Here is a 16,640-nt window from a genome sequence, read left to right as displayed (position 1 = left end):
TTGGTGTTCCCTGTGAGGTGTTGCTGAGTGGGGTTTGTTTTTATTTATTCTGCTTGGGATTCATTGACGTTCCCCGATCTGAGAATGTGTATCTTTAAACATTTCTGAAAATTTCCCAGCCAGTATCTGTTCAAGGGTTGGTTCTTCCCTGTCTCTTTTATTTCCATCTAGAATTCAGATGCTCTGTTCCAAGGTTTTCAATGTTGCTTCTGTTTTCAATTCCTTTGTCTCTTAAGGCTGCATCTGGCTTATTCCTCTGGATCTATCATTAGTGTGTCTAATCTGTAGCTTAACTTTTCCATTGTATTTTTCATTTAAATTATTGCATTTTTATTTCTAGAAGTTGTTTTTGATTCTTTTTCAAATGTATTGGTCTTAATAGTCTGTTGTTCCTCATTGATGCCTTCAATAATCTCATTCAGGTTTTTAATATATTAAAGATAGCTATTTTATATTCTCTGAATATTTCAATATCTTTGAGGATCTTACTCTGCTACCTGTTATTTTTTTTGGTTCTCACTCATACTGCTTTATTTCCTTGTGCAATACATTTCATTTATTTTTTTTTTTTTTTTTACTACGACATGCTTATTTTCCAATGGGAACTATCTGAGTGCTGGATTGAGAATGCATTCCTCCACAAACGATCTGCATTTGCTTCTTCCTGTTATCTGGAACCACTGCCCAGCCAGAACCATTTCAAATTAAATAGTCTGGTGTTTTTCAAACCACACTGATAGCGTCATTGTGGATCAAAGTCTGTGTGAAGGGGGGCCCCTTGTTTATTTTTTTTAATGTTTATTTTATTTTTGAGAGACAGAGAGAGAGGGAGAGAGAATGAGAGGGGGAGGGACAGAGAGAGAAGGAGACACAGAATCCCAAGCAGGCTCCAGGTTCTGAGCTGTCAGCACAGAGCCTGACACAGGGCTCGAACTCATGAACTGTGAGATCATGACCTGAGCTGAAGTCCAAGACTTAACCAACTGAGTCACCCAGGGGTCCTGAGAGCCCCCCTTGTTTAAAAATAATCAGAGAGGAATTTTTTCCCCATCCACTCAGAAACAAGGTAGAAGCAGGCATGCTTCCTTGCTGTCTTCTTCTGTACATCAGACTTTCTTACTTTTTTCCTCCTTACACTTGAGAGTGGAGCCCTTTGAAACAGTGTCCCAGCTTACCTGGGGTGGCCCATTAGACTCATCCATCCTGCATGATGCCAGGAAAGCAGGTGCCGTTTTGCAGAGTTGAGGAGAAACCCTCAAGTCCAAAGCCTGCTTTGGTCCTTCCTTGTCTCCTGAGGTCCCAGCTTCTACTCTGTTTTAGGAATCTGGATGTTTGCTCTTTAAATGCCCGCTCAGCAATGCATTTCAAAAGGCTTTCAAATGTATTTGCCCGGTATTTCAGTTGTTTCCAGCTAAAGATGGAAATCCTTATATAATTAAACTGAGATCTAAATGAGCATGTATATGATTATATAGATGTTTTTCATTGTGTGTATTTATAGCATTTCCTTTATGTATACTTAGTATCACTTATTTCCAGTTGCATCTGCTAACACCTTGAAATCTGATATACACTTTCATTTTTTAAGATTATTCTACAAGAACGATGGGCACGTCTTTCGTCACTTGTCTTCTTTAAAACATAAATGTTTGGTATTCAGTTTTTGTAAATTAAATAAAGATAGCTATTGCCTTATTTTAAAATTCTTATTACATGATGTAGAACTGCAGAATTTCTCAAAACCTCTCAAAGTGACAGGGTCGCAGAAACATCTATATCTACGTCCAGGTGGCATAACTGGGCAAAGCTGGGCTCACAGTGCATTTTAGAAAATCGAACAATTTTAAAGTCTGTAATAAGTCACAATTTCAAGAACACCTTTAAAAGTGGCAAATGCCTTCACCTAACGAAGACTCTCGTGGTAAAGAAAATGATTTGCCTCTTTTCAAAAATCAGCTGTTTTAGGAGATGTTTTCTTCTCGTGCTACACCTATCCTTGCAATCGGGAAGGATAAGCCCCAGCAGCCAGCCCTGCCCTGTCTCCCTAATCGGTGGCCACTCTTGTTCTAGTACGTGCGAGTATCCTTCGATACGAAACCTGATCTCCTCCTACACCTGATGACCAAGGAATGGCAGCTGGAGCTTCCCAAGCTTCTCATCTCTGTGCACGGGGGCCTGCAGAACTTTGAACTCCAGCCAAAACTCAAGCAAGTCTTTGGAAAAGGTCTCATCAAAGCGGCCATGACAACCGGCGCGTGGATATTCACTGGAGGGGTTAACACAGGTAACTGGAAGTCAGACAGAGGCAACCTAAGGCCATGAGAATGTTGTACCTAAGATCGTTTTCTCCTAGGGCTAACAATGTTGACATTCCCACAGCTATCTCTCTTCCCCATGTGTCCACGTTCACTGGTTCTCCCTCGTCTCACAGATTCTTCTGCCCTCCCTTAACCCACACGATAACCATACAGTTAGTTTTCAACCAAGAAGAATTACTTACACCTGGGAAGCAGGTTGGGCTATTTAATACTTGACTATCCAGAATTTGTAAACATGACTAATGGAATTTCACAGGATATTTTCAGTACCTCAAGCTGCCAATTAAGTATCCAGTAATATTTCAAAGAATAACTTTTGCTCTAAACTTGGAAGCTCTGTGTCTGATCTTTAAGTAATTTTAAGTCTGGTGCACATAGCTCTAAATTTTGCAAAATGCCCATTTTATCAGGGACATAAATTGTGACAGCAACATCTGGAGTATTGTGTGTTTATTATTTAAAATAGTTTATTAAGGGGCACCTGGGTGGCTCAGTCATTAAACGTCCGTCTTTGGCTCAGGTCATGATCTCACGATTCATGGGTTCAAGCCCTGCAATGGGCTCTGTGTTGACAGCTCAGAGCCTGGAGCCTGCTTGGGAGTCTGTGTCTCCCTCTCTCTCTCTGCCCCTCCCTCACTCATACTCTGTCTCTCAAAAATAAATAAACATTAAACAAAATTTTTTAAGTAGTTTATTAAATCAACTCCAATAGAAGACACATCACACTCTGAATTCCAAGCAATTTTTTCTACCTGCCAAATGAGTTTCTCTGTATTGTGATACAGGTAGGCTGTCAAACCAATTCTCCCAAACCTTTAAGCGCTTACATGCAGCACATTATTAGTGTGGAGCCGATCATGGAATGGATGCCTGTAAGTTGCTCAGACATATTTCCCCAGCCTGACACACTTCCCCAGAAGTGCCCATTGGAAGTACACAAGTTATAGTGTAGCATGTTCACTCAGACTTATTTCCAGGCTCCGTGCAGTGTGGAGTTGTGGAACAGTCTGAACATAACCCTGGACCAACGAATTCATCTCAATATTATTTACTCATTTGTTCGCAGCTTGGGTGATATGTGACCAAGACCTGCACTCAGAATTCTCCTCAATACCTAGAACTTGTGAAGGCTCAGCCTACAACCCTGTAGGCACATTTCAGCAGTGAACTCTGCACATGGCCCCGCTCCTCATTGTTACGTGAAATCCTGACTCAGTCTGTAAACTGACATGATCTTAGAATGCTCTGTGTCAGCTCTTTGCTGTTTGTTTTGTAGTAATCAAGTATCTACAAAGCAATTAGCTTTTGGTAGCTGTTCAGGCCTTAGGCTCCTGCTTTCATTCAGCTTAGCTGGCATCGTTCACTTGTGATTATTCAGTGTTTTGCTTTCCTGGCATAATCTGCACCTCATATACACACCCACTCAAAGGTTTCTAAAGGTCCCAAAGAAACTCTTAACAATCTTCTGTTTCTGGGAACTCAGAGCACTGTTTATTACTTTTCTTCCTTTATGAAATGCACCCCATATCAAAAGAAGTTACAGCATGAATTCTGTAATAAACCAAAGAATTCATCTCTGCCTCACTCCAGGCTAGTGTTCAATCCAATACCCAAAGTGAAGTTCTAATGATGGCATCTCAGATTACCTAAACGGCAATAGAATTGTGGCTGATGGAGGGCATAGGAAGTTAAACTTCTTGTCCAGGATGGGCCCTGAAAGGAGTTTTGCATGCAAATAGGGAAACACAATGAATACTGATATTCACAGCTTGACTCTTACATTTGTTTTTCTTCACTGGTACTCTATTTTAGAAGATCCCTAGATAAGCTATGAAGTGAAATTGTATTCTTATCAACACGCCAGCATATCCCAACATGGATTAGTGTTATTTACACGGTTTTAGTTGATTTTTTTTTTAAAGGAGGGTATTTCTGTTTGATCTTCTGAATATTTCAGAATGGAGTGATTCACATAAATGTGTCCTCTCTCATGATTAAATTTCCTGGTGCATTTTGACAGTTTCATGCAGTATTAGAACCCTTACTCTGTGGGGCGCCTGGGTGGCTTGGTCAGTTAAGCGTCTGACTTCGGCTCAGGTCATGATCTCACGGTCCGTGAGTTCGAGCCCCGCATCGGGCTCTGTGCTGACAGCTCAGAGCCTGGAGCCTGTTTCAGATTCTGTGTCTCCCTCTCTCTCTCTGCCCCTCCCCTGTTCATGCTCTGTCTCTCTCGGTCTCAAAAATAAATAAACGTTAAAAAAAATTAAAAAAAAAAAAAAAAAGAACCCTTACTCTGTGCTAGCACGTGAGGCATACAAAGATGAAGTAAGACACTGACCCCCCCCCCCCCCCCAACCTTCCCTGCAAGGAGTTTTGCCCTTAGAGGAGACAGCCTCATGTGGGATTGTGAATCTCGGAAGAATATGTTAGGTAACATACAGCACTGTTTGAGATATGCAAACTGCAATCCTGTTCAAAGGGAGGAAAAAATCAAATCCAATTGAACTTTCACATAGGAGATGGCACTAGGTGTGGATTTTTCCTTGAGGAATAGGTGGAATTTTGATAAGTGGAAATAACTTTTCTTAGAAAAGATATTTTATATCGTCTATAAAAAAATGATTATTTGAGAGGGAGGTTAACAGATTAGAAGTTGCATCTTTTTTAAATGCAATTTATCTTTATTAACAGATAAGAGAGAGGTTCCGTACCGTCTTGTAAACTGATTTTTTTCAGTTTAACTACAGTGAGGAAGGCCACAGTGATGTGGAAAGTCATTTATGACAGGAGAGGAAAACACTTTCATTGATGAAGCTAAAAAGCTGTATTTATATATTTTCAACATAAATTTTCCACGTAATATGCCAAGGTTTTCTTTGTAAGTAGGGTCTCCACCTTATATGTCGATAAATAGGAAGATGAAATAAAGGTTAACAAAATCTGAGCTAAGTAACTACTCTATTTGAATGACCCTAACTCATACACAAACTCTGGTATAGAGTTAATATAATATTAAGCATGGTGCTTTTTTATAGGATGTACTCATGGCACTGGTTCTTAGTCATACTAACATCATTATGCTTATAGAACAAGAAAAAGATTCCCTAAGTTTAAAGAACTGTATTCAATTTTTTCTTTCTTTCTTTCTTTTTCTTTTATTTTTTTAATGTTTGTTTATTTTTGAGTGAGAGACAGAGTGCAAGCAGGGGAGGGGCAGAGAGAGACGGAGACACAGAATCCCAAGGAGGCTCCAGGCTCTGAGCTGTCAGCACAGAGCCCAATGCAGGGCTCGAACCCACGAGCCATGACATCGTGAGCCTAAGTCAGATGCTTAACCAACTGAGCCACCCAGGGACCCCTCTTTTTTTTTTTTGACATTGGATGCTTTCTAATTTTTTCTTAGGAAAAAAAGAATTTAAAGGAGAATAAGAAATGCATTGCTAGAGTTCATATACAAGTCCTGCAAATGCATCTGACATTAAAGCCATAAATTTATGTTCTCTTCTGAACACATGTAGAAATGTGTCAAAACTTTATATTCATTGTGTATAACCTTGTGAACCACCCTTATCACAGTTTCCTTTAGAACAATGGTGAGTAATTGCTTTAAAAAAAAAAGAGTAATACTTCTCTTTTTCCTCTTAGGTGTTATTCGCCATGTTGGGGATGCCCTGAAGGACCATGCATCTAAGTCTCGAGGGAAGATATGTACCATAGGCATCGCCCCCTGGGGAATAGTGGAAAACCAAGAGGACCTCATTGGAAGAGATGTAAGTCCTAGAAACTGCCCCTGTCTGTGACTTTTCTTAAAGGTGATATCAAAAGAGCAAAATAAAATGAGAATTCAAAATATGCATATTACAGTATTCTCTTAGCCCACACCTCCCACAATGAAATTCATGTTAGGAGTAGTTTACTACAAGACCATGTATTTTCCAAAATCTGTCTTTGTAAACTCCAATGTCAATTCTTATGATCAAAACAGGTCTGAAGTAAGATTTACTAACTATCCTCTTGGTTTGAATCAAGCAGTGGTCTTTCCTCACCCATCAAACCTTGCTAGTTCTCTTGACACAGTCCAGTTAAGATGAATTAACACCAGGTAACATAGAGCAGCATGAGTTCATTGACTACAGTATTAAATGGGGACCCTCTCGCCCCAAGTCTCCAGCTTCTTTATTATTTGAGTGCCCTTCCACTAGCTCAGGAAAGCCACAGAGGAAGATGCTTTCCATTCAAGCTGTGGCTTCCCTGCTTGTGCAGGGAGTGTGCACAGCGTCATTCTAGATCTTCCTTTTGGAAACTACTCATAAACCCTTGACCATACTCTGCAAGGTGCCAACCTCTCTTTCCTTTTCTCAGGTCCAGAGCCACACATTGACTGATCAGTCAAAGGGTTTTGCCAGAGAGAATTTATCTTACTTTTTCTGAGTCATCATCTTACTTCCATTTCTTCTAGGGTCTTGTTTTTGTTTTGTTTACCACAAACAGATTATCCACAAACTCCCTGAGAGGGTTTTCTCTCCTACTAACCACCAGACTTTCTCTTATATAACTCTTCTCAAAATTCCACTGATAGGAATTGTGCTTAAACTCTAATTGCCATACTTTATTCACTGCTTTTTCCACTGATAATTTTTACAATAAACTATTGGTCATTGCACCTCTACATCAGATCAATATAGTCTTCCCTTCCTAATGAAGGCCTGCCATGAAGTGTAACACATGTGCTAAGTAGTTTTTTTCCAAGTATCTGAGCCAAAAAAAATCAAAGAGGTTGAGAATTGATGGGTCTTAAATTGCTTCTTCTATTGTGCACTGAAACCATCTTATTTAACATTTTTTTTAACATTTTAATTTATTTTTGAGAGATAGAGACAGAACATGATCGGGGGAGGGGCAGAGAGAGAGGGAGACACAGAATCTGAAGCAGGCTCCAGGCTCTGAGCTGTCAGCACAGAACCCGATGCAGGGCTTGAACCCACAAACCATGAGATCATGACCTGAGCTGAAGTCGGACGCTTAACTAACTGAGCCACTCAGGCACTCCTGAAAGCATCTTATTTAATGTAACACAACATGTGTAATTTTTTTCTTCCAAATTTTTATTTAAATTCAAGTTAGTTAACATAGTGTAATATTGGTGTCAGGAGTAGAATTTAGTTATTCATCACTTACATGTAACACCCAGTGCTCATCACAACAAGTGCCTTTCTTAATGCCCATCTGCCATTTAGCCCATCCCCCTACCCACCTCCCCTCCAGCAACCCTCAGTTTGTTCTCTATAGTTAAGAGTCTCTTAAGGTTTGCTTCCCTCTCTGTTTTTTTCTTATTTAATATTTCCTTCCCTTCCTCTATTTTTATCTGTTTTGTTTCTTAAATTCCACATAAGAGTGAAATCAAACATACACAATTTTTAATGCAATGCAAAATACTTTGAATAAAAAAAATCAAACGTCATGAAATACAGTAGACAAACACTCTTTACATCCTTCAGAACCTTTACGTGATAAGAGGTGTCCATATCAATGCTACCAAATTACATGTAGAAACACTAATTTACTAAAAACAGAGGGTAAGAAATGAGGTCCTAGTTTTATCAGTGTATTATTCTCTTAACTAAAACTTACTGGCTGTTTTACAACACACATGCTTTGAGTATCTCAAGCAGCAATTTCCAAAGTGATATGTAGGCAGAACTGACCAGAAAAACAAGCGTTAGTAATTTTTTTCAGAGTATCTGCAACTAGTCTTTGATGAAATATACTTGAGTTAATCCTTGCCTCAGATTCCAAGCTGGCTTTGAAGTTGCTTATGAACTAGAGCAAATATATTTCTTAGAGAATTCGAATACGCTGAAGCACCCCTGGTACCAAAAGTACTTAATAGTGCATTTTGTTAACAAATGAATTAATTATTTAAAATGTGATGATTCAGAAGTCATTTTTAAATGTCCATTGCTTCAGGACGTCTTAGTGTAAACCTGAGTTACTATTATTCAATTTTTGAGGAGGGGGGGAACCATTTTGGAACTTTCTTACTCAGATGAACTATGAATAAACAGCTGCTTATTTCTTTATTCAAGATAGAGTAACCAAATAATTACCTCAGTTGCCTAAACATTTGCCCACTGCCTTTTTGTGTCATTTTGTGTGTCTTGTAAATTCTATATGAGTGCAGAAAGATAGTACTTGCTTTGCATTTACTTGCCTTGCATGGTTGGAGAAATGACCCCTGATTCATCTTCTTCCAATTTGCGTTCTTTTCCTCTGATTTCACCTCTTCTTGTGCTCCTCCTTTTAACTTACTTTGTTTCTCCCCATATTTCTTCCCAGTGTTACGCCAATAGGAACTTACACATGCCTAAGCCAGTGAGGCTGAGTTGCACTGTCTGACTTCCCAGTGAAAAAATAGCCTTGACCCCAGAGGACAGTAGGAGTCACTCATGTTCAGTAAAATGTGCACATTCATTCTCCCTGCTCACAGGGGCCTGATAGAGGCACACCGTGGCTCACACAGATCCAGGTGAACCCTGCAGAGACCATCAAGAAAAGGATTGACATTGACAGATCATAAAGAACACAGGAAAAACAGTGAATTTTAGTTTCTTACTATCTTTGACCAAAGTCTATTGAATTTCAATCATTCTGTATATTCCCACCCTCCCCCTCAAAATTGGGGAGTTGGAATATGCATAGGCTTTCTCAGGGTCTTGAACAGTAATCGAATTTGTTTTTCACATTATAAATTACTCAGACCATAAATGCTGCTCTTGGTGTACCTGATTTATGACACAGTTTGAGGGAAATTTGTATATGTGTTTACTCTTCTAATGTTATGATTAAAAAGGAATATGGTGCCAGGTTGTCCTAAAAAGAAGTATTTGAATAAAGTATTAGTTAGTGGTCACTTGTGAAATGTCCCCCCAAAATCATTGAAGTAGAAGTCTTGTCCGATAAGCTTCTTAAGTAGTTATAAGAATTTCCATAGCTTAGCTTAATTTACTGCCTTCTGTCCTTTTCCTTTCATCATATATAGCAAAAACTACATATAATAAACATCAAGAAAATAAACCTTTTAGCATCAGACACCAGGTATCAGAGGGAAAAATACTAACACATTATTAAAAATCTTTACCACTTCAGAATTCTATCAAAATGCACTCATTTAAAAAAAAATGATTTGTATTTTTGGCCTAGTCTGTGTGTAGATTTCAGAATAAGGTTGAGGTGGCACAAAATAATTTTCAAGGGAAATCTAGGAAACTTATATGAAATAAAAATAGGATAAAAGAAAGGCTCTACTTCATATGCCGAATATTTTATTACAGTAGGTTTCTTTCCAGACAGAGAGAAAATATAGATCTTTTTATTTCTGTGGGGCTGGCCCTCAGATGAGCACTTTGAGAAGCTGAACACTCAAGTAGTTCTATGGATATTCTAGTGATCCAAGTTGTAGACAAGGCACTTACTATTCATCTTAGCATTGATTACCCCTTTGGAATGGCACTATAAAGGCAAAGACTAGCCCTTAACATAAAGAAGAAAGATTAACTTGCCCTTAGGTCTGCTTCCAGATATTCTTAAGCATCTACCTCGCTTCACGTCTGATCTCTTGGCTAGATTTTAGGTTAGACTTTGAAGATACAGGGCATTAGCTTCGGATTCTCACAGCTCAACTTAGAGCCTCACATGTAGGAGGTGCTCAGACCATGAAGATGGATTGGGCATGATGAAATTCAGGCTACAAGGAAAATTGACATTACAGAAAAAAAAATATAATGATAAATATTACCTAGTTCACAGCTTTACCACGGTTTCATCTCCATACAGGCCCCCAAGCTTGATTATACTTTAGTAACTATAATGAGGGCATTTTTTAACCAAGCATCTAAATATAAAACTATTTTCTTATGTAGCAAGTTAAGGTGGGAGGTGAATGATAAAGCTTCTATGTGTTGGATATGGGAGCAAAGAAGAATGGAATGAGAACAAGTCTTTCTGTAACCCTTTTGAGAGGTGCATGGTCCACCCAACTGAGGAATGAACTACCCTTGATTCTTCAAGTTTAAATATCTTCTATTTAACCAAACCTCCAATTAATAGATCAAAACAACAGAATTTGATGAGCAATAAGGCTACAAATATTGTAGACAGTAATTTTTTACCCTGCCTTTAAATGTGAAAGTGAATATTGTTCAGCTATTAAGTTTCACTACTCTGTCATTTCTCCATATGATTCCTACTGCCCCATTCTTTTATTACAACCCATAATCTACTCTTGAGTCAAACTAAGCTCAAGGCTCACCTCCACCAGATGTCTTCCATGACTAACTTCACCCATAATGTCATATCCATGATTATAATTCTCCTACAGACTTCCTCTTCCCCCAATTTTGGTAAAAGTTCCTCAAAATTAGAGATTGAATTTTTGTTTGTTTGTTTCTTATAGGCCACTAATATGATATTTGGTGTGAAGGTGAGGCATTGACGTGTGACTTAAACTCTGTAAGGGTTGATTTCATCATCTTAAAGTGGACTCCAAAAATACTTGCTCTATATTTATACAGTCTGTATGAGCATAATCATAATAGTAGTACTTAGAACTTATTGAGCTCCTGTTTGAACTCTCTGTGATTGCATAGCTTAGGCTTATGAGGTATGTATCATTATGTAAGAAAACTAAGTAAGAGTTACTGTCTCCAAAGCCCATACTCTTTTTTTTAAAATACATATTCATTTATTTTTTAGAGAGCACAAGCAGGGGAGGGGCAGAGAGAAGGGTACAGAGGATCTGGGGTAGGCTCTGTGCTGACAACAGCAATGCCCAATGTGAGGTTCGAACTCATGAACTGTGAGATCATGACCTGAGCTGAAGTTGGGTGCTCAACCGACTGAGCCACCCAGGTGCATTAACTAATAGTATGCCAAGTGATCTATAAGAAAATATTTAATGATGTTTTTATTATTAGTTGAGATACTGGCAACTATCTTATGCCTGTAAATTGGACTCAAAAATAAACTACAAGAATGACCAGAACTATTTTTTTTTGTCCCTAGAGAATTTCTATCTGAACAGATAATGAAACTATCCCCAGTATAAAGTCAGGAAAGAATTTCCATTGAATTATGATTTTTCCATGACTCATTTTAGCCTTATATTTCCTTACTTTAGAAAACAGTCTGACCAGAATTGTTTCAGGTAATTGAACAGTTTGTGAATCATTTGTAATTTGTCTTTTCTCAAATCTAGATTAACAAAATACATGCCAAATTAAAAATCTAGCCATGATTGTAAGAAAAAGCACTTTTCATTTTAACTTGCGGATAAAATTGTATTTGGGAAGATTTCCAACACATCATCTTATGTGGTTATTAGATTATCATGACTTTCAATGATATCTTCTATTTCCCCCTGAAGTATATATTTATTCTCAGGATTTTATAACCTTTAACAGTTCTTATATTTAATTGGAAAGTGTTGTTTTGATACCATCTCTATATTTCAGGCCCCCAAAACTGAGGTTTAATAGTGCATTTGTCACCTATTTCTCAGGCAAACCAAACAGGATTTCAAATTGTGAGCTAGGAAAACCTTCCAGTAGTGGTTCTCACATGGAATTTATTGGACTTCTAGGACTAGGTTATATAAGATGTATCGAGAGGATTCAAGAAGAGAAGTTCAGAGACAAGGAGACTCACCCAAGTGTGTTGCAGTTATACAGGAGCTAACGCTAGCTAATCATGGACCATGTTCAGATTCTAGGCTACATTCACTGACATAGGAACTGCTGTTTCAGTGATGACAACGTTGAGCTTGTATTTGGATGTGCTGATTTCAAAGTTGCTTTGAGATATCTATGTGAAAATGTCCAGCAGGACAGTAACCTCCAGTATGAGGTGGAGTCGCAGAAGCAAGATCTGGCTATACCCTCAAGACTCAAGTGGCACCTGCATATAGATGAAAATTAAAGCCATTGTGGTGAATGGGATCACCAAGGGAGTGTATGTAGAGTAAAGGAAAGGAGGGCCTACACCTGGATCCTGGTGGTGTCCAATATTTAATGGTTAGGCAGAGGGAAACCAAAAGAAGGGCTGAGAGGTAGAAGCAAAACCAGAGGCTGTTATGAAAGCCAAGGGAAAAGTGTGCTCCAGGAGGATAGAGTGAAGGGCAATGTCAGGTACAGTTGAGAGGTGAGGAGGATGAGGACTTGGAAATGTTCATACAGTTCATCAAAACAGATGTCGCTGGCATCACCAGTCAAAACTGTTTCCAAAGAACGATGAAGGGGCTGGTCTCAAGTCACTGGATCGAAGAGGGAGAAGGGGAAGAAGTAGAGACAGCCAACGGAAACTAAAGTTTAGCTCTGATGAGAAGTGATATGAGTAGCTGAAGGGAGCCATTATTTGTGAGATTTTTTTCTTCAAGGAGGGAGAGACTTGAGTCTGTTTATGTGTTGATGGTAGGGGAGAAAATAAAGGTAGTGGGAATATAATGGAGGAAATATGTCCTCGATCAGCCCCAAGATGATGGGGTCCAGAGCTAAAGGGAAAAGGAGCCATCTGCATCCTTGTAACTGAAGAAGAAGGAAAAGAGTATGTAAGCAAAGGGTTGGTGGCAGGATATTAAAGTGTCAGCCTGGACGTTTAGCATTTATCCATGAAATAATAATAATAATAATAATAATAATAATAATAATAACAACAACAACAACAACAATTGTCATAAAAGCACCACTTTTGTTGAGCTTAAAAATGTCAGCACCCATCACAGATGACCATTTAATTCTTATAATGGCATTCAGAAGTTGTTGCTTTTAGCATCACTCTCATCCTTCCGTATCACTGATGATAAAACTAAACACAATACAATTAAGTAACTTGTCCAGTCTTACATGACTAATAAGTCACATAGCTGGTATTTCAGCCTTGGCCATCCAGCTCCCAAGACCACATCCTTTCCTACGATGCAGTCTGACTTCTCTGTGATCATAGCAATCATTTATTTGAATGCATATATGTGTTTTAGATCTCATTTAATCTTTACAGTACCCCCGCTGAGGTGGTTATATTCATCATTAATCTCCATTTCCATATGGAGACTCTGAGATGCAGAGGGTAACAACCTGTGTAGGGTCACCCAACTAGCTGTTGAGTAGGTGAGGGAGTCAGACCATCTTCCCAGTGAGAAAAGATGGTGTGAGGAGTCAGACAGGTACACTGAGACAGTGGAGGATGGCAGCCCCTCCACAGCCCCAAAGCTGACTGGAGCCCTGGAAAGATGCAGGGGGGCTCTAGAGGTCATGAAATTACGATGCACCAGTGATTCCAGAATAGAGAGGAGAGAATACGTTTTGAAGTCTCAACATAACATTAATATGCTATGGTGTTGTGTAGTGCTGTGTAACAAATTACCCCAAAACTTAATAGCTTAAAACAACATTTCTTGTCTCATGGTTTCTGTGGGTCAGGAATGTATCAACAGCTTATCTGTGTGGTTCTGGTGTGGGCCTCCCTTAAGGTCACAGTCAAGATATCAGTTGGGGCTGCATCATGTAAAGGATCGAATGGGAATATGGTACCTTCTTCCAAGATGGTTCACTCACATGGCTGTTGGTAGGAGTTTCCCACCATGTGGACCTCTCTAGAAGGCAGCTTTATTATGGCAGCTGGCTTCCCCCAGAGTAAATGATCCAGGAGAGCTGAAAGGAACCCTTTTATGACCTAGTTTCACAAGTCATACACCATCACTTCTGTTTTATTCTATTTCTTAGAAGTGAGTCACTGAATCCACCACAGACCAAAAGGGAAGATTTTCAGAGAATTTTTTAACATATATTAAAATCATCCCACTGACACGTGGTGACTTCTCAAGCAAGTAACCCCTTTTAGAACTCAAGGTCATTTTCCCACTGCTAGTAGGCTCTTCATGTGGATCGTCCATGGCTCCCCTCAGGACAGGGCAAAGGGAAGTGAGCCCATTAGAACAGAAAGCCTGTAATGAGGACACTGTAACCCTCTGCAAGCCCATGAGTTGAGGGACATGTTTGCAAAATGCTGTGGAACGATGTAATTGCTCATCCCGTGGATTTTGGTAGGAAATATGCAGATGAGGTATCTGGGCCCTCTTCGGGATAGATCCCTGGGTTTGATGGTTTCTTGTTTGGATTGCTGGGCTGGAGGCAGCATCTGGGTTTCATATGACCCTGCTTTATCCCTAGACTTACCACCGGGCTGGCTGAATAGGAAATAACGAGCCCAGTGTCCCTGTGAGTGCAGACCTCGCTATGATTTGAGGACACACAGTGCCTTCCTTTATTTGTTTTTCATCTCATCCTCCCAGCCTCCCTGTTCCTTTATCTCCGACACAGAGGCTGCTGCCCATGTCTCAACAGTATCCCCTCATCCCTCCCAGAGACTCAGGCCTGATCCTAAGAGAACCTTGCCCCACCCCTTTGTTTCCTTTCTCCAAAGCACAGACCCCATCTCGCTGCCTGCTAGTGCTTCTCCTGACCCCTACATGCTATGCAGTTCTAGGTGACCCATCTGGAAATCATCTCATCAGCTGTCAGAAGGATTTTAGCGCTCAGCTGAGCCACTGGCAGAAATGTCCGGCAGCAAAACCAATCAGAATATCCTTTATGAACTTAAAATCAGGCTGGGCCTTCCATCTTCCCTCTAAATGCCTCCTGGCCTGCACAGGAGCATAAGTTCTACATGCTGCATAGAGTCAGAGGAAGGGTGTTAGTGGGGCACATTTGGGCCAAGAGACTTTACCTCTCTGAACATCTATAGTTTTGCCTATAAAATAAGCATGGAATGGATTAATCTATGAGAAGGTGTCTATCACAGTACCTGACATATAATAAACGGTCAATGAACGCTACTTTTCTTCCTGCCTAATGTGAAATCATAGTGCTGTTAGGAGGGAAAGGCTGATTCAATGTGCCACACGTCCCTTAGCCTGCTACTTGCCAGGGGCATGTTGATACATACCTCACCAGATTGTAAGTTCAGGGATTGCCCAAGGCCTGTGATTGATGACTCAAAAATCCAGTTTAGCTCAAGTCAGTTCTGTTCAGGAAAGGAGCTGCAGATGAGCACCCTGCTCTTGCATTGTGGAAAGGGCCACCAAAGAAAAGAGACCCCAGGACATGAGTGGACCACCTTTGTGTCAGTTTTCTGTACTCACTTGGAAGAAGCAAATGTACTTTTCAACACAGGCTGTCCAGACTCAATCCTACAGGTAGAAAGCCCTCAGAAATTATAGTAAAACCCTCTATTTTATGACAAACTACCAACCAAAAAGTTTCTTTCAATACGTATAATTTGAACACTTAGTGAGAGACATTACCTAGATGCAGGATTATATGTTTCCTCAAGCCAGCCCAATAGTCATCACATACATTTCCTCAAGACATTCTTAATGAGTGAATAAACAAAGGAATGAATGAGTTGAAAGACTTGTTGCCCAAGGTCACACATTAGTAACTGGAAGGAACTAGAACCTCCATCTCCTAACTTCCCACTGAGTACTCCTGAGTGAGACCAGAACACATGTGAAAATAGCTAGGAAAACTCAAGCAGGTATCTTAGATCAGCTCCAAAATGATCTACTTAAGCCCATCCAGGGATAAGAAATGCAGCACGCTGACACCCACCCATAAAGAATGTTCAGATTTTCCATGGCGCCTCTGGAGCGTTCCTCTCCTGGCATTGATAATGACAAGCGCATGACATAAAGGGCCTTCACCTTCCTTAACTTCTTACACACCTTCCACTTCATGGCTTCTCTTTCAGAGTCAAGGTACACAGAGGCCTTGGAACCAGAATTTTACCAATCAGCCAATACACAGTGGTATACAATGTATTAAAGAGTGAAGAATTCTCTCATCTACCCTTGGGGGACAAGAAAGAGGGGCAAAATGTTATCACTTAGAGGTATCCTGGCCCATGATACCCAAAGAGTGCAAAGTATCTAAAATCCATTTCTAAGCACATTTCCCTTCTGGGTATACATAGTCCTGTATTTACCAATCATGCAAGACCCCTTTATATGTAGGCCTTTGTGATGTCATTCAGCCTTTCTCCTCCCAGGTTCCTCACCTGAAATATAAACACAGAAAATTGTTTGACTCTTTTCTTAATTCTCTCAAGGATGGTACATAACCTGGACCATTCTATATTCTTAGGAGAGGTGGTCCATTATGTATAGGCATTAGGGCTTGATTCTCTGAGAAAACACTGGCTGAAAAATAAGCTAGAGCCTACAAGTCTGTCTACAAGTCCTGAACATGTCACATTTGTTCTTGTTATGCACTC

The 16,640-nt window shown here is 39.8% G+C and overlaps 1 protein-coding gene across 12 annotated transcripts in view; it reads left to right on the top strand.

Moving 5' to 3' along the window:
• Positions 1–16,640, top strand: part of TRPM3 (transient receptor potential cation channel subfamily M member 3) — an 804,289-nt gene that overhangs the window by 560,749 nt on the left and 226,900 nt on the right. For all 12 annotated transcript variants that reach the window (XM_053907798.1, XM_019463616.2, XM_019463620.2 and 9 more), the window contains exons 4-5: positions 2,071–2,284; positions 5,964–6,088. In XM_053907798.1, the coding sequence (XP_053763773.1) occupies positions 2,071–2,284; positions 5,964–6,088 (339 nt within the window). The remainder of the gene's footprint in view (positions 1–2,070; positions 2,285–5,963; positions 6,089–16,640) is intronic.

Source organism: Panthera pardus, unplaced genomic scaffold (genome assembly GCF_024362965.1).
Source record: "Panthera pardus isolate Hobbes unplaced genomic scaffold, ASM2436296v1 HiC_scaffold_20, whole genome shotgun sequence".
In the NCBI taxonomy this organism is placed as follows: Eukaryota; Metazoa; Chordata; class Mammalia; order Carnivora; family Felidae; genus Panthera; species Panthera pardus.
The sequence above is the reverse complement of the archived record's forward strand: the minus strand, read 5'-3'. Positions and strand labels throughout refer to the sequence as shown.